This window comes from Panthera tigris, chromosome A2 (assembly GCF_018350195.1).
Source record: "Panthera tigris isolate Pti1 chromosome A2, P.tigris_Pti1_mat1.1, whole genome shotgun sequence".
Classification (NCBI taxonomy): domain Eukaryota; kingdom Metazoa; phylum Chordata; class Mammalia; order Carnivora; family Felidae; genus Panthera; species Panthera tigris.
The window spans coordinates 55,210,211-55,228,696 of record NC_056661.1 but is presented as its reverse complement, the minus strand read 5'-3'; the positions used below and the strand labels follow the sequence as shown (position 1 = coordinate 55,228,696).

General features: G+C 43.4%; 1 protein-coding gene across 3 annotated transcripts in view; it reads left to right on the top strand.

The window, feature by feature from the left end:
- LSM3 (LSM3 homolog, U6 small nuclear RNA and mRNA degradation associated) overlaps positions 1–11,412 on the top strand; it is a 63,251-nt gene extending 51,839 nt beyond the window's left edge. Inside the window, exons 6-7 of one of the 3 annotated variants that reach the window (XM_042979592.1) lie at positions 5,273–5,350; positions 10,820–11,412. In XM_042979592.1, coding sequence (XP_042835526.1) covers positions 5,273–5,307 — 35 coding nt within the window. In that variant the 3' untranslated portion in view covers positions 5,308–5,350; positions 10,820–11,412. Of the gene's footprint in view, positions 1–573; positions 625–5,272; positions 5,351–10,819 lie in introns of those variants that run through there. The other 2 variants (XM_042979591.1, XM_042979593.1) reach the window with 2 other exon arrangements.
- The last annotated feature ends 7,074 nt before the right edge of the window (positions 11,413–18,486 follow it).

The window sequence follows — 18,486 nt, the reverse complement described above, 5'->3', positions numbered from 1 at the left end:
AATTCCATATTGATTTATCGATAGTGTTTCTGAGTATATCCCTGTATAGATTTTTTTATTGGTTGTTGTAAGTGTTGAATTGTACACACAAAACTTATCAGTCTATTGATGTCATCATTTTACTAGTTGAAGTATATAAACCTTAGTGCCCTTTATGTCTCTTCGCCCCATTTATTTATAATATAAATATTATATAATATATATAACATAACTGTCTAAGATGTTTCTTCTGTATACATGTAGAACCATAGCAACCAGTGTTATAATTTATGCTTCACCCACCAGACATAATTTGGGAAACTCCAGAGAAGAAGGAAAGCCTATTTTATTTACTCATATTTCTGCTTACTGTGTGCTTTCTTTTTTTTTTCCTGATGTTTCAAAGTGATTTTTATTATTATTCTTATTACCTTTCTGTTTAGAGGACTTCTTTTAGCCATTCTCTTAAGGTAAATATGCTGGTGACAAATCTCTTAGTTTCCCTTCATCTGAGAATTACTCGATATCCTCTTTATTCCTAAAGAATACTTTTACTGGCTACAGGATTCTGGGTTGATGGTTGTTTTCTTTCAGCTCTTGAAAAATACTACCCTGTTTGTCTGACTTCCATTGTTTCTGATGAGAAAACTGCTGTCTTCGAATTCCTTCTTCTTTATAGGTAAAGTATAGTTTTTCTCTGATGGTTTTTAAGATGTTTTTCTTTGTTTTTAGTTTTCATAAGTTTAATTGTGATGTATCTTATTGTGGATTTCTTTGGATTTATCTTATTTGACATAGCCTAAGCTTTTTAAATCTGTAGGCTTACTTCTCTTGACAAACTTGTGAAGTTTTCAGCTGTTATTTCTTTTCTTTCTTTCCACTTTATTTAGGCATGATTGATATACAAAAACCCTGCACATAATTAACGTGTATAATTTGGTGAGTTTGGACATATGTATACACTCACATTACCATCACCCTAATCAAGGTAATAAACATATTGATCACTTCTAAAAATTTCCCTATGTCCCTTTGTGTTGATTTGTTTGTCTACCTGTTTGTTTTGTGGTAAGAACACATAACGTGAGACCTGCCCTCTTAACAAATGTTTAAGTTCATAATGTCCCCTCATTTCTTCTAGTGCTTATTGAGCCCCATGCCCTTGCTCCGCCCCTTCTGGAACTCTGATGACACAAAGGTTGGATCTTTTGTTATAGTCCCACAGAGCCCTGATGCTCTGTCCTCTTTTCTTTTCCTGTTTGTTTTCTCTCTGCTGTTCAAATTGGGTAATTTCTATGGTTCTATCTTCCGGTTCACTGATTCTTTCCTCTGTCCCCTCCATTCTCTGCCGAGTCCACCTTCTGAACTTTTATTTAGGTTATTTTATTGTGTTTAGGACTTAAATTTCTAAAATTTCCATTGGGTTTCCTTTATATTCTCTATTGCTTTGTTGAGGCTTTTTATTTATTTCAGTTATTTCAAGTTTATTCATAATTGCTTGTTGAAACATTTTTAATGATGGCTGTTTTCAGACTTTTGTCAGGTAATTCTAACATCTGTCTCATCTTTGTGTTAGCATCTACTGATTTTTTTTTATTCATTCAATCTGAAATCATCCTGTCTCTTGGTATAATGAGTGATTTCCTATTGAAACCTGGATATTTTTGTATTATTTAAACCTCCTGTTTAGCTGGGTTTCTTTGACACCATTTCCACAGGAGAAGGGGGTGGGTGGTGGCAAATCCTCATTACTGACAATAGGAGCTAGAAGTCTGGGTTTCCCACTCAGCCTCTATTGAAACCCAAGGGGGGAGGTTCCTCATTACTGCTGGGTTGAGCTGAGAATCCTGGCTCCCCATGGGTCTCTATTGACACTCTCCATTACTGCTGGGAGATGGTGAAAGCCTTGACTCCCACTAGAAGTCCTTTGACACCACCCCAGTGGGGAGTGGGAGGAATACCTTATTAGTCCAAGATGGAGGTAGAATTCCAGGCTCCCTACTGCAGTGGCAGCAGGGAGGCATTAATGGCCAGCAGAGATGAAAGTCCCAGATCCCTGCTTGCCCTTCTCTGACACCACCCCAGCAGGGATGTTGGGATGCCTTGTTACAGCCTTGCAAATGTCAAAGTCTAGCTCCCTTTTACCCTTTTCTGGTATGGTTTCTGTGATGTTTAACTAGGGTAGAGCAGTAATTGTCTAAAAGTTTTCTGTCTTGCTAAGCTTCCCTTTCTCTGGTCATTGGTCTAGAGAGAGTAGGCTTTGTTGTTGGGGCTTTTTTGTTTGTCCCCATTACTGTTTCCTAGTCACCAGCTTCTTCTGCTCTAAGTTTCTTTCTAGGACATTTTGATTCCTGTCTGAGCTTGGGTCATCTGTGCCCACATCACATGGGGCTGTTGTAACAGCACTGTGAGGTCCCCTGGAAGATCACGTGGGTACTGTCTGCCCCAAGGGGCCTCCTGAACATGGACAGAGACAACCATGGTTTACAGACAGGAACACAACATGGATAATGGGGGGCAGGGAGGCAGGGAGACAGGGAATGAGTCATTTGTTCTTTCTTCAGGAGTGTTTTTGGTGTTTGAAGAGTGATTTTTTTCATCATGTGTCCAACCTTTATTATTTCTTTTGTTGTTGTCATTATGAAGAGTTAACAACTATTCTAGGAAAAATGAGAAACTAATGTTGAGGAAAAAGAAGAAGCTAACCTAAATCTCACCACCAGAGAAAAGAACTATTAACTTTTTGGTTTATATCTTGTAGTCTTTTATTTTGAATATATTATATGCACATGTGTAAATATATGTGTATCTGATTTTAAAGTAAAATAGAATAACATTAAACATAGTTTTTTCAGTTTTATATTTTATTTTTTAAATGTTTATTTATTTATTTTGAGAGAGAGAGCACAAGCAGGGAGAGGGGCAGAGAGAGAGAGGGAGAGAGAGAATCCCAAGCAGGTTCTGTGCTATCAGTGGGGAGCCCGACTCCAGCTAGAACCCATGAACCATGGGATCATGACCTGAGCGGAAATCAAGAGTTGGGTGCTTAACCAACTGAGCCATCCAGGCACCCTCAGTTTTATATTTTAAAGTAATTTCATACTAACAAAAAGTTGCAAGAATAGTAACAAGGAACTCCCATATTCCCTTCACCCAGATTCACCAAATGTTTCCATGTTGCCCTATTTCTTTCATCCCTTTCTCTTGTTCTCCCAGTCTCTTTACTCTGTACTCCTAAATATTTCAGTGTCTATTTTCTAAGAACAAGAGAATTCTTTTGCATAACCACAGTACAATTAGCATTGTTTCAATAATATTATCCAATCTACAAACCATTGTGCAAATATTGCCAATTGTCCCAGTAATATTTGTTTTTCTGGTCCAGTATTCATTCTGGAATCATAAATTGTATTTAGTTTTCATGTCTCTTTAGTTTTCTGTAATCTGGAGCCATTCCTCAGCCTTTATTTGTCTTTCCTGATTTTAACATTGTTAAACAGTACAGGCCAAGGTGTTTTACAAAATGTCCCCCAATCTGAGTTTGTCTGATCTTTCCTCCTGATCAGACTCAGATAATGCTTTTTAACAGGAATATCACCAAAGTGATATTGTGTCCCTCTCTATGCATCTTATCAAGAGGCCCTTAATGATAGTTTGTTCTATTGTCGGCGATGTTAACTTTTATTTCTTGGTTAAAATGGTGTGTTCCAGGTTTCTCTTCCATAAAGTTAGTATCTTCTCTTTTGTATTAGTAGATAATTTTTGGAGTGATACTTTCAGACGATATAAATATCCTCTACCTCATCAAATATTCACCCATAAGTTTTAGCATCCATTGCCTGAATCACTTGCTACTGTGATGCTTGCAAAAAGGTTATTTTCTCATTTCAACAATGTATTTTACATCTATCAGTTGGCATTCTATTATAAGGATGTGGTTTCTTTCTACGTCCTTTTTTTCACTGAGAAATTTTAATGCCTTTTGCGATGTCACAATGCTCTTCTGGTACTAACTACCTAGAGTTTATCACAGACTCCACAGGTTAAGGGCACAGCCTCCAATGAGACTGTCCTCACTTCAGATGGGCCCCCCAGTCATCCATTATTTTAACCAACTAGCTGCAAATTTGGGAGGTTCACATGACCCCCTGAGGTTTGATCATTTGCTGGATGACTCCCAGAATTCCAGAAGGTGCTACCCTTATGATTACGGTTGTGTTATGAAGGCTGTAGATCAGGACCAACCAAACAAAGAGACACACAGAGTGAGATCCGGCAGCACTTCTTCCCTACAAATCTTTGATGTTATCTTCCCAGTGCCAGGTCTTATCCTGAGTTAGGCGATGGAGGCACAATTCAGATATGGGGAGCAGACCTGCTTTCGGCTGATGAGAGGGAGGGAAGACCACCCAGGTAGAGGGAATAGCATTGCAAAGATGCAGAGGCATGTAGTGGAATTCTTTGGCATGATCAGAACATTGGTTGGAACATTATATATAATGCTGAGTGAGAGTGTTGTGGAGAATGAAGCTATGCACTGAAGTTTGCACCTTGCCCTATGGGCCCGGGAGGAGCAGAGTCTGTGAAAGGAAGTGAGGAGGGCAGTGACAGGATCATAGCTATGTGACATAAGTAGCTCTCTGCACATTATGGAGGATGGATTGCAAGGAGAGGACACTCAGAGACCGCTGGAGATTTGTAGAAAAAAGGCAGGAGGTGATGAAGAGTACAAGCTAAGGTGGGAGCCATGGGCATGGAGAGCAGGGGTGAGTCAAGGTGAGGGTAGGTGTTCCAGGAGGGTCATCAAGGAGACCACGCTGGGGTGTGTGAGCTCTTCCCCTGGTCCTGGACCCCTCTAGTTAGAAACCTTCTCATTATCATCTGTCTTAGAGGCCAGTGTGCCTCTTTTTCCCATTTTATGTGGTTGATAATTTCCCCAAGCAGGATAAGCCCGAAGAAATCTGCACAAAGACTCACTATAATTAAATTTCTGAAAACCAAAGATAAAAATCTGGAAACTAGGTCAGATGCAGTATAGCTGATTTACAGAGTTAATAATAACTCCACAAGTGTGCACAGAGCAGCAAACTCTTCATTAATGTGCTATTTTTGCCAGGTTTTTGGTATCAAAGTTATGCTGGTTTCATAAAAGGAACTTGGAAGCTTTCCTTTTTTCTCTGTGCACTGAAATGCTTTAAATAGCACTGAAGTTATCGTTTCTCTAAGGATTTGGTTGAGTTCACTTATGGGGCTGGTAATTTCTTTTTTTTTTTCTTTTTACATCTTTATTAAGATGTGCCTATGAAACTGTCACCCCAATCAACATGACCTTAGATCTTACCCAAGAGACTTGTCCAGGATCGTATATCAGGTGGGTGACACCCCCTCCCAAAATTTCCTTGTGCCCCTTTGCAGTCCACCCCTCCTCCACTCTTGTCCCCAGGCAACCCTGACCTGCTTTCTCCTATTATAGATTAGTTTGCATATTCTAGAATTTATGTAAATGGAATCAAACAGTATGTACTCTTTCTCCGTTTGGCTTCCTTCACTCAACCTACTTGTTTTGAAATACACCCATGTTATGTGTATCAATAGTTCATTCATTTTTATTGCTGAGTAGAATTCCATTGTATGAATACACCACAATTTATCTATATATTTACCAGTTGAGTGACATTTGGGTTGTTTTCAGTTGGGGACTATTTAAATACAGGTGCTCTAAACATTCATATAGAAGTCTTTGTGTGGACATATGTAACTTAGGAATATATTAGGTCACATAAGTGTATATTTACCTTTTTTTTTTTTTAGAAATTCTGTTTAATTGTTTTCTTTTTTTGTAAGTCTATTTATTTATTTTGAGAGAGAGAGAGAGAGAGAGAGAGCATGAGCAGGGGAGGGGCAGAGAGAGAGGGAGAAAGTGAGAATCCCAAGCAGGCTCTGCACCATCAGCACAGAGCCCAATGCGGGGCTTGAACTCACAAACCATGAGATTGTGACCTGAGCCAAAATTAAGAGTCAGACTCTTAACCGACTGAGCCACCCAGGTGCCACATAGGTGTGTATTTAACTTTTTAAGAAACTGCCAAACTATTCTCTAGTGGTTGTTGCACTTTACATTTCCACCAGCATCGTACAAGAGTCCCAGTGACTCTGTATCCTCACCAACACCAATTATGAGTTTTGAGTGGTTGTGATTTGGCAACTTTCTCTATTTCTTCTCTTCATCTTAGGCTTGGGCTGCCCAGACAAAAGAGGTGGAGGCATAACTTAGCTACTGATGTTTCATTGCAGGGTAGGGGTGGGGAATACAGATTGAGGAAAAACTGGAAGGGAAGCAGGGAAGGAGAGAAAACAAACACAAGGTGGTACATTGCAAAGCTAGTCACGAGCACAAGAAAACACAGGAGGCCACTCAGCCATGGAATGTCTCTGGAGAAGCCATATGGAACTGGAACATCTTGGCAGGGTATGTGATTAAGGAAGGGAGAGGAATTTATCCACTGATGGCTTTCCATCTCTTGTCATTCTTGGTTCAAATTTACCCCCATGGAGCCTTAACTCCCCTGAATGTGTTGTGTGGCCCCTTTGGACAGCTGCTGGGGAAACCAGATCTGACACCCCAGAGCATAGCATGGGCATCCCAGGGCACAGTTCTTCATCTGAGTCTAGAAACAAGAGCCTCTGGTTGCCCAGTTAGGTTGGCCCAGGACATCTAGGGCATGTGTTTCTTGCAGTGAAGGTGAGGGGAGGCTGTGCTGAAGCCTAGACAGGACTCTGTGTGAGGCTGAGCCCACAGCAGTTGGGAGATGAACTGGCAGTGGGGCCAGCACTGAGCACTGGAGTGGTGCCACAGCCAATGCAGTGGAGCAAACCTGGAGAGATCTGTAAGTTGAGGTGGGTACAATCTTTTGAGATACTTTATGTCTATTAGCCCCTCTAATCTTTGACATAGCCTTGGAATGCAGGCAGGGATTTATAGCCCTGCATTTCAGATGAAGAAAGGTAGGTCTTGCCTAAGCGACTTGCCGGGGATCGTACATCAGGCGGGTGAGACACTTGGGCCTCTGTCTGGACCCAGTGCTCTTTCCACATGCTATACAGATGCCAGATATTCTAAGATGTACATTTTGGAGACTGTGTCTGGTTTGGGACACCGTCAAGAAGACAGAAAATCACATCCCAAATCTCGTGTTGGGTTTGTTTGTTTGTTTGTTTGTTTGTTTGTTTGTTTGTTTTTGGCTACTTTGGGGGAGTCAGGCAGCAGGAGGTCCAGATAATGAGACTGCCATGGGAAGCAAGTTGGGGAATCTGGGAGTCTAGTCCTAATTTGTGTGACCTTGGGCCAATGATTGTTCCCCTTGGACCTCTAAATTAGCAAACATTTGGTGAGAATGTATGCACTATGTGCCATACATTGTACCAATTGTGGGGAATATCAAAATGAGAACAATAGTCCTTGTCCTAATGAAATTTCTAATCTGGACCCTCCCCTATGATCATTCGTCCTGTCAAGTGGGGGAGTCTCTTTCTCCTTTGCCTTGAATCTGGGGATATTGATCTTGAGCTTGAAGAAGCTCAAGAATAATGAGAGATGTAGGATTGGCCATCCCTATCAGCCCAGCTGGCAGTCAGTCAATCCCTAGAAGCAGAGCCAGCCTGCTGGTCTGCAGTTAAGCACAGACACACACAGATCCAGTCAATACTAGAAGAACTGCCTAACTGAGCCCAGCCTATACTACCAGCCCACAGAATTGTGAGCTAAATAAATGATTGTGGTTATAAGTCACTGATTTTAAGCTGTTTTATTATAAAGCAATACAACATGCAAAATGCTTAGCACAGTAACCACAGTTTAACTAATGGAGATGATGATGATGATGATGATGATGATGATGATGGTCATGGTGGTGGGCAGTATCCATGCTCAGACCACTGTTGGGAATAGAAGAAAAGGTGGCTTCATGACTCCCAAAAGCAGCTCGTGGCATGGCATTATTCACAAGAAGAAAAGGCAACAATGACTTCCAGTGAATTTCTACTCACTTATTTATTCTTCAAGGTCTTGACCAATTATAAAGACCTTAAGCCTGGCTAAGGAGATTTGACTTCATGTCCACTATGAAGAGCCACTGACAGATTCTAGGCTGAGAGTGTGGGATAATGACTATTTTAGAAAGATAGTGCAGTGGTCAGAAAGGGTCAGGGAGAGAGACAGCCTGAGGGAGGGAGGAGGACAATGTCAGCCACCTCCTTATGCCTTTTATAGCACCCATGACCCTTAGAATAACTCTGACTCCTCAGACTCCACAGGGTCTGAGGTGCGATTGACCCTCTATCTACTTGAATCTTTCTCCCCCGTTCTCACTCTGCTCCACCCACCAATTTCTCTTGGTCCCTTGGACATGCCCTAATTCATCTTCCCTCAGTGCCTTTGTACATGCTATGCTGTTGCCTTCCTTTCCTTCCTGTGTCACTTGTGCTCATCCTTCAAATTTCTGTAACTCAGATGTCTCTGAATCCTTAATCTAAACCAGGTCACCCTGAAGTACCCACCAAAAACGCTATGCTTTTCTTCTGTGGCAGTTGCCATGGTTTATACTTGCATGTGTAATATAGGAGTCATGATTTGATGGGTATCTGTCTCCTCCACCAGACTGTGAGCTCTGCTGGGTCTGTCTTGCTCACTGTTGTGCCCAGAGCCTGGCCCAATGCCTAGTGTGTATCAGGCATAAACAAAATGAATATAAAATGAATGGATGCCCATAAGTGAAAACCCCTTGGGGCAGAATATCCATGCTTACTTAGAATCTCTCTGTCCTGAAATGACAAAAGAGAAAGGAGAGAGAGACCACAATCCTTAGAGCTCTTCTTGGGGACAAATTGGTCTTGCCCTGGAAGTGTCACTCAGGACTCTGGCTCCTGTTTTATAGCCAGAGGACACATTTAATCCAGACAATAAATAATCCATCCCACCAGCCCTCATGGCTGAGCGGAAGGTCCTTAAGGAAAGACCAACACTGATGTGGAACATTGAGTTCCCCAACCTCAAGGACACAGAATTTTCCTGCAGGGTTTTAATCATCTATTTGAACAAGGAATGTTTCCCCAAGCCTTGCTTCATAAACAAGTCTGTGATCAGAGGCAAACAAACAGCCCCTGTGTGGACATCTGACGTCTGGAAGATTTCATCTGGGCAGCAGCAGAGAGACTTCACAGAGAAGCCCACAGAGTTGAAAGCAATGCAAACCTTTGTGGCCATATCCCAGTGTCCCCAAATAGGACAGTCATTGACATCTCTCCCCTTCCTTTTGAAGAATTCCTTTTTGTAATTGGAGCTCCTGGCTTATATACAGCTATTTGTGGGTTTATGTGCCCCTACCTTTCCATTTCTCCTACTAGACCTTTTATGAGGGCAAAGGACAAGGATAGATCTCATTCACCCATTGTTTTCCTACCCATACATTGCTCAATGCTTGGCACAGAGCTGGCCCCATAAATGTTTGCTGATTGGATAAGCAGTGGTGAAAGGTTGAGTTACAAGTGGGATGGAGAGAGGGCAAACAGTCTGAGAATGGGTTCGTGTATACAAAAAAGGTAAAGTTAAAAGCCTAGTGGAGAAATGGAGTGGAGGCTGATGAGACTGGGAGTCCCTGAATCAAGCCATGCCCGAAGATTTGACCATCAGTGGAGTTTTCAGTCATTTGTGCCAGAATATTCCCTTTGTTGACTAATCCATGTCCACAGAAAGACTTTATATAAACATTCACAACATCTGTATTCTAACAGCTAAAAACTATAAACAATCGAGATGTCTATCAACAGGTGAATGAATAAACCAATTGAGAGATAGCCGTAATTCATAGAACAGAATACTATTTGGCAACCCAGCAATAAAAGGATCGAACTACTGATGCAAACAGCAATGTAGGTGAATCTCATAGACATTGTACTGAACCTGATAAGCCAGATTCAAAGGACTACATACTGTGTGATTCTATTTAAAGGAATTTTTGGAATGGCTTAACAAAACTATAGTGAAATGATTCAGATGAGTAGTCACCTTTGGAGAAGTGGGAATTGACTGGAAAGCGAGGTGAAGGAACTTTCTGGGGAACTGTAACTATTTTATATCTTGATCTGGCTTGTAGTTACATGCATGTACATATAGGTAAAAACCATCAAGCTGTGCATTTTAGATGCATGCATTTTACTGTATGTAAAGTATACCTAAATTTTTTTAAGCGTTGGATTAGATTCTCTCTGAAGTCCTTCTAATTCTCTTGTGTTTAGGGTTCTGGGACAGAGTATAGGTAATTGTTCCCCGTTTCTGAGTTCCTTTGGTGTCCTGTAGCTAGAAGGGCACTAGCATAGGAGTGCAGAGATCTGGGCACTGGCCAGGCAGAGTCATAGGGGTAGAGACCGAGTAAAAGCAGAGGAAGCCAGTGGGTGGCAGGAAGAAGAAGCAGATGCACAAAAAGAAGGGAGAGAGAGAGGAAAAGAGAAACGAGAGACAGATAAAGGGAGGCAAAGAGAAGGCAAGGAGACAGAGATCTAGAGAGTGAGACAGAGAGAGGGTCACAGAAAGACAGAGTGACAGCAGGAGACTAAGAGAGAGACTGAGAGACTAGAAGGAGTGCCAGAGACCCAGAAAGGGGGAAAGGGGGAAGGAAGGAGAGAAGAGGAGAGGGAAAGAGAGAGAGAGAGAGAGAGAGAGAGAGAGAGAGACCGACACCCAGGGGGAGATAAGGAAAGGAACGTAGATTACCATATGTGGCCCTAGTGAGGTAGCCATTTTGCCTTTTGCTGGATATCACCACTCACTGCCTCCTCCCTGTAGGGACCACTGGATGCCACACTTGTCCTTGAACCTCTGCAACCTCCAGCTGACAATGAAGACCTGCTGACAATGAAAACCTGCTGCCTTTGTGCTGACTTCCTTGTACAGCCCTGAAAGTCCCCCAAAAGCTGTGTGATTATTCTTTCTTTGTGTACCAGCCTCACCCCAAGGACGGGAGTGTCCAGAGGGCAGGGACTTGCTGTCATTATGAGCATCCTCCAGTCTTCCACACTTGTGCCCAACAGGCATGAGTCAACTGGGCACGTTGATGCATCAGTTCATTTTTCCTACCAGGAAGCATTCAGGGGTGTTGCAAGATGCTTATACCTTTCAGTTTTGTTTGGGACAGTGGCCCCAGCCCCTGAGCCAACCCCATTAGGTTCTGGTTGTAGGGCTGGCAGAAACTGGTAGGGGCACTGTCTGCCCCCTGGGGAATTGTGCTGTTATACAGGACGGTAGGAGTGGTGAAATCAGGAAGCCCAGGTCAGAAAGCAATGAAATGCTGGCCAGAACACATGGTCCTAAAAGGGAAAATCAATCACACAGTGGGCTCAGAAGATTTCAGAAAGTGGAGCTTGAGGGAAACCTGGGTGGCTCAGTTGGTTAAGCGTTTGAGTCTTGATTTCAGCTCAGGTCATGACCTCATGGTTGTGAGGTGGAGCTCTGTGTTGGACTCTGTGCTGACAGCATGGAGCTTGCTCGGGATTCTCTCTGTCCCTCTCTTTCTGTCCCTCCCTTGATCGTGCTCTCCCTCTCTGTCTCAAAATAAATAAAAATTTAAAAGAAGAAGAAAGAAAACGGAGCTTGCTTGGGCAAGAGGTACAGGGCTAAGACTGAATTAAGCAAAGGTGTAGGAGGGTCTCTTGAGGTTGGTGTGCTGGAAAGACCCGTGGGCGGACATGTTGTGTGTCTGTTACATAATTTCCCAATGGTCATTGAACTTGGGCCGAGCACCAAGACCAAGATCCTCCTTCCTCCCCCTTCCTTCCAGGCAGCCAGAAAGCCCAGGGTCTCAGCTGAGTGGATTAACTACTAAATCATCACATAAGAAGCCCAACTTAAGACTTAGGGGATGGCACCAAGTCTGGATTTTGCTAGAACTTCTCTCATCCACTGCCAAGACAGCTTCCTTTGAGGACGGCCCTAACCACATGTCGGCCATGCCTCACTTTGGTGTCAGGATGGCTGTGCCCGCAGCCCCTTCTATGGACTGACACTTGCCTGACAGTCCAGCCCTGAGATCTGGGATTTTCCATCTTTTTGTTCCCAGATGGCCCCATCTGAGGCCCTAGACCTTTAGAAATGTGTTTTGCCTAGGTCCCAGGGGTGACACTAATGAGTTCTGAGTTCCCTTCCGTTCTCTCTGGCTGGGATGTGGTTCTGAGTGTGGGTGGAGGAATGCTTGAGTGTGGTTCTTGTTTGCATCTTTGGAAATCCTTTGGCAGGAAAGGAGGCCAGGACTCAGTGTCTATTCTAACAGGAGCTGCTCTGGGGGTTCTAGTCGACAGGGAGGTGGGTCTTTGAAGAACTGGGGAGGAAGAAGAGCTGGTTTTTGTTTCTACTCCAACCCCTACTTTTGTTTCATGCCATTGCATTGCCTCTCTTAGGGGTAGTTAAAATCTTATTTTTAAGCAGGTTTCTGGTCCACCACCCATTTATTGTGTGGCCTGGGGCCACCTACTGTGCCTCAGATACCTCACCTGGCTGTGCTTCTTCCAGCTTAGTGATTCGAAGCTTCTCTGAGCTCTAAACCTGCCAGTCTCTGAAAAGAAACCACAATTTTCCTCACTTTCCAAAAACAGAGGACAAGAGCCGATGTGCAATTGGTTATCCCTTCTTCCCCAACAGTGAGCATGGTTTCTCAGCAGGCAGAATTAGCGTGATGGTCTCCCGGGCTGTAGAGAGGAAGAAATACAGTAAGAAGCTTGAAAGGATTTGCAAACTGAAATAAGCAATGCAAATATTTGCACTAATACCTGCCCCCAACCTCTCCCAAGTATCACATGCTGTATCTTATTTTTTTTTTTTTATGGTTTTTCTCTGTGTGTGTATGTTGGTGTGTGTGTTTGGCACATGTGTATTGGTGTGGCTGTGTTGTGTGTGTCAATGTGTGTCTGTAGGTGGAGCCTGGGTCCTAGAACATAGTATATTCTCAGTAAATGTGAGTCGTTATGAAAGCTTGGAACTTCTTCTGTTTTGCTTTGTTTTTAACCCTATTTTTTTTTTTATCAAGGTATAACACTCGGTAAAGTGCACAGATCTTAGCTGTAGAGCATGATGGATTTTTGCATGTGTATACATCTATGTGGCCACCACCCAGATCAAAAAATGGGGTACTGCCAGCTCCCAGCAGCTTCCCTGCAGCATCAGTGTCCACTTTCCTTTATTTAAAGTTTCCTTATTTATTTTGAGAAAGCGAGAGAGAAAGAGAGAGCGCACAAGCACATGCTCGTGCAGGGGAGGGGCAGAGAGAGAGGGAGAGAAAGAATCCAGAGCAGGCTCCTACTGTCAGCGCAGAGCCCAACGCGGGGCTCGAACTCACAAACCACAAGATCATGACCTGAGCCGAAGTCAGATGCTTAACTGACTGAGCTGCCCAGGCACCCCCAGTGTCCACTCTCCTGACTTCTATCATCTTAGATTGGTTGTCCATGGTTTCAGACTTCACATAAATGGAGCCATACAGTATACACTCTTCAGGTCTGGCTTCTTCAGTTCAACATAGTGCCTATGAGATTCACCCATATTTAGCAGAGCTTTTTTCTTTTAACTTCCAGTGCCATGTGGCATTGTCCAGACTTAGCATGTACTCATCCATTCTCCTGTTGGTGACCATCCCGTCCGTTTCCAGTTTGGACTGTCATGAGTAAAGCTTCTGCAAGCAAGTCTTTCGTGGACATAAGCACTGATTTTGGTTGGGTATCTACCCAGAAGAGAATTTCCTAGGTCATAGGGTATCTGCATCTTTGCTTTTAATAGATGCTGCCAAACAGTTTTCTGAAGTGCTTTTAGGTTACTCTCCAAACAGCAATAATCGAGAGTTCCAGTTGCTTCATATCCATCTACATCCTCACTGTCACAGTTGGCTTCTCAGAGGCAGGTGCTGTGATGGAGTCGGGGTTGCAAGGTATCTGTTAGGGCTCAGCACCTGTGAAAAGAAAGGGGAGGAGCAGAACTGGACAGAGGGAGAGAAGCTGATCTGCGGTGCGGGCCAACAGAGCCCCAGTCAACCCAGCAGGGAGCCCCGGGGTGAGCACTGCCCACCCCAGTGACTACTTTGGTGGAAACAGCAGACCTAGAACCCTGCCTCGCTCAGTCCCTGGATGTGGACTGCTGCGGGAGGGCCATGGCCCCAGGCAAGGCAGTTCTCCAGAGCAGAAGCAGGTGTTGAAGGAGCTGACAGCACTCCCTATGACCGGTCCCCAACCCTCCCTCGAAGGGAGATCTCTCTGAGTCCAGCACATACACACTAGTCATGGGGGAGAGAGGGCGGTGATAGTGTCCTACTGAGATTTTAATCAGCATTTCCATGATGACTCATGTTGCTGTTGCACTTGTTGGCCTTTCGGATATCGTCTTTTGTACAGTGCCTATGCAAGTTTTTGCCCATTAAAACAAATGGAGATGTTTGTTTTTTCTTGTTAATTTATAAAAGTTCTGGATATGAGTTACTTTTCATACATATACTGCAAACATCTTTTGTCAGTCTGTTTTGTTTAGGAAATCTTTTCCTATCCTATAGGGTCATGAAGATATTCCTATCTTTTTTTTTTCTAGAAGATTTATCATTTTTAGATCTATGATCCATCTCAAATTCATATTTGTATTTGGTACGAGTTAGGTTTTTTTTCCCCCATATGGAAATCCAATTGGACTAATGCTACTCAATGAAAAGATCATCTTTCCCCCACCGAATTGTAGTACATCTTTACTGTAAATCAGCTGAAGGAATATGTGTTTGTCTCTTTCTGGGCTCCTTATTCTGGCCCATCTGACAGGATTATGCTGTGCCACACTGTCTTACTGCCTGTGGATTTATAAAAACTCTTAACATCTGGTGGTGTTAAGTCCCCCAACTTTTTTTTTTTTTTGAGATCGTCCTTACCTATTCTAGGTCCTTTGAATCTCCATATAGATTTTAAAATCAACATGCGTTTCCTCAAAAATACCTGCTGAGATATTGATCTACATTGGGCTTACATTGACTGTACACATCTATTTGGGGAGAATTGATATCTTAATATTAAGTTGGCCAATCAGTGACTATCGTGTAATTCTCCACTTAGACCTTCTTCAGTTTATCTGCAAAGTTCTGTAGTTTTTAGCATAGAGATCTTATACCTCTTTCATTAGATTTACTCATAAATATTAGATGATTTTAATATTATTATAAATGATATTTAAAGTTTTTCATTTTCTGGCTATTGCTAGCATATAGAAATTCAATCGATTTTTACATGTTGATTATATTCAGCAACCTTACTAAATATACTCATTCTAATAGTTTGCAGATTATTTGGATTTTTCCATATACAACATTGTCATCTGAAATAATACAGTTTGTAAGTTTCCTTTCCAATCATGTTTTATTTTTATTTTTCTTGCCTTATTGAAATGACTGGGTCCTGCCATACAATGTTGGATAGAAAAGTTAGTGGTGGACATCCTTTTCTTGATCCTATACTTAGGAGAAAAGCATTTAATATTTCACCATTAATGATGATGTTAGGTGTGTGTGTGTGTGTCTGTGTCTGTCTGTCTGCCTGTCTCTGTGTGTATCTGTATGTTTGGCAGATTCCCTTTATCAGATTAAGGAAATTCTATCTGATACTCTTTTCTGAGAGTTTTTGTCATGAAAAGGCACTGAATTTTAATAAATACTTTTCTGTATTGATTTTAGCTCACATCTACAGATGCAGATTTCAAACGCTGGAAAGTGGTTTGTGACTGATGTCAGGCCAGAGGGTTTCTGAGGGAGCTGAGCCCCTGTGGGGGCTGGATGAGATGGCTGCAGGAGGGCAGGAGTGTGAGGTGCCCTGAAGAGACAAGTCAGTGACATGTGTGATCACCCATCCCAGCCCTAATGGACTTCTGCTCTGCTCGTTCCCAGCAGGCGCTTGGGGTCTTTTTCTGAATGGAAACTAGACCCTTTTATAGGACCCTGTGCCAGGCAATATGTGAGGCCTCACGGGGGAACACATGACCCAGGTGCTTCAGGGCCTTCGGGTTTTGCCACAGGTCATGTCTTCATGCAGTTCTTAGGAGGAACTAGATTTGGACTAGAACCAGGGGGCCTGTGTCTCTCTCCTTTCTTCCGCAGCATCTCCCTGCCAGACACCAAAGGCTCTTGGGAGCAGCTGGACTGTGTACAAGCAGGGAAAGAGCAACGGAAAATGCATCAGATGATCCCCACCCTCACCCATTTCGTCCCCTGCCTAGTTGTCTTGTGGATATTTGGCCTTCCCAGTGCGGTCTGGGAAGACTTAGAAAGTTTCTTTCCAGAGCCCCAGGAGGCCAAGAACGGGAGCTGCCCCAGGCCATTTCTGTCCCTGGGTCTCCTTTCAAAGGATTTCTGGATAGATGAGAGAGATTGTGGCTTGTGGGCGGTCAGGAGGGAAGGCCTATCGTTTCAGATTTCTGGCTTGGCTCAAAGATTCAAACTCTAATTCTCAGACTAAATGCCTCAGTCCACTGGGAATAAAGGTCTTCCCTTCAAAGAATGATCACCATATTTGTTGCTTCTGCTGCCTTTGCTCAGGTACCTTCTTTCCATACCAAGTCTCTGTTTCAGCCAAACTCATGTGGAAATTAGGACTCTTTGGGTTGCAAGTGACAGAAACAGATGGCAAACTAGCCTAACCCTCAAAAGAGGTGAAATTTATTGCTTCACAGATCTGAAAAGTCTAGGGTGGAAATCCAGGTGCTCAAACACCGTCGTGAGGAATGGGACTGTCTCCATTTTTGGCTCTGGTTTCTGCTGCACGGGCTTTATTCTCAGGCAAGCTCTTCCTTTACAATGGCAAAGAAGATCCGGCATACATCCTCCCAGCTTGGTAACTACAGTGGAAATACAACACCCTTTTTCAGTAGATGAGGCAAAAATACCAGGAAGGGCTCTCATTGGCCCAGGTTAATTCACACACCCGTATTGAGAATCAGCCCCACTGGAAACACATGGTCTGAGAATGGGGGAAGGGTGGATCCTGAGAGGAAAAAACGTTTTTCAACTAGAATTAAATGTGCCAGGCAGGCAAAATCACTCAGCACCACCTCCTCCAGCTGCCCCTGCCCACATCCATGCCTTTGTTCACATATTTCCCTTTCTGGAATGTTGTCCTCCTTCCTCGGCTTAATGTCCCTTCCTCCTCCAATCATCACCTCCCCTGGAAACCTTCGCCAGCCTTCCAGCCCACACAGATCTCCCCCTTCTTTGAACTCCCTGTGTGCCAGTGGTCTATATGTTTGATTTTACTTTAAAGCAAATATAACTCGATTGCTTTCTTCTGATTATATCATATGAATACTTGTTCCCCAGGCAAATCAAAATACAGAGATGAAATCCCATTACCCACAGAGGCTTCTCAGGGGAGGTGACGCTGTGCCCAGGTCTGAGGTTTAAGTAGAAGTGAGGCAGGCGTGGATGGAACAGAGCCAGGGGTGTTTCGGGGTCGGGAGCCAGCCCAGGCAAAGTCTCCAGGTTTGAGGAAGTGACAGCAGCTCGGCGAGCAGGAGTGGAGTGGAGAGGTTTAGAGAGGAGACTGGCACATGGGGGCCACGGCAAGGAGGTGGCTTTTATTCTACATGAGGTGGGAAGCTGCTGGGGAATTTTGATCGGGAGACAGGTGTTAATCAGAGAGAGCTTTCTTGGCTATGGCATGGAGAAGGCAGCGGGACAAGTTTGTACTTGGGAGGCCAATGTGGTCACCCAGGCTAGAGATGATGCTGGTTCTGCCCAGGGTGGTAGCTGTGGAGAGGGAGAGAAGTGGGTGGATTGGGGTAGGGGAGAGGGTTGAGTAATTTCTAGGTTTCTGGCTTGAGCAGCTATGTGAATGGGGTTCATTTACTGCCATGGGGAAGTTGGGAAGGTAACATTCTCTCTAAATGGACACCCAAAGTAGATTTATACTCACACTTTAAATAAGTTTCATGGAATTGCTTTGATTAGTGTTTTTTTTTTTCTCAACTGAGCATCTTTTCCATATCAATAATATTTCTTTATAGCATCCTTGGCAATGCCTGCATGTTATACCATATGATGTACTATAGTTCTTTTAAAGTCATCCAGGGAGGGACACTTAAGTTGTCTCTGTACTGCCCGTTTAGAACTTGATTAGCCATCAAATTGCTTTGTTTCTCAAGTCATCTGTCCCTTTACCTCACCTGCAACTTTCCCAGGCGCAGGCACCCTCTCTCTGCTCCTTCCTTCTGTGTCTGGCATTTTGGCCACTAGATGGTGGTATAGATGCATAGTATCTCCCTGTGGATCTTGCCCACTACCGTCTCTGTGCTGGGAGCTCAGAAGGGCACCCAGCCTCCAAACATGAGCAGTGGCTTCTGAAATGTGGTATAGAAATTGCTGATGGTGCCTGATATGGTTCGAGGGGGTGCCAGGACTTACATTACCAAAGCTTATTTGGTATGTTTTTGGGGAAATAGTAGTTTGTCCC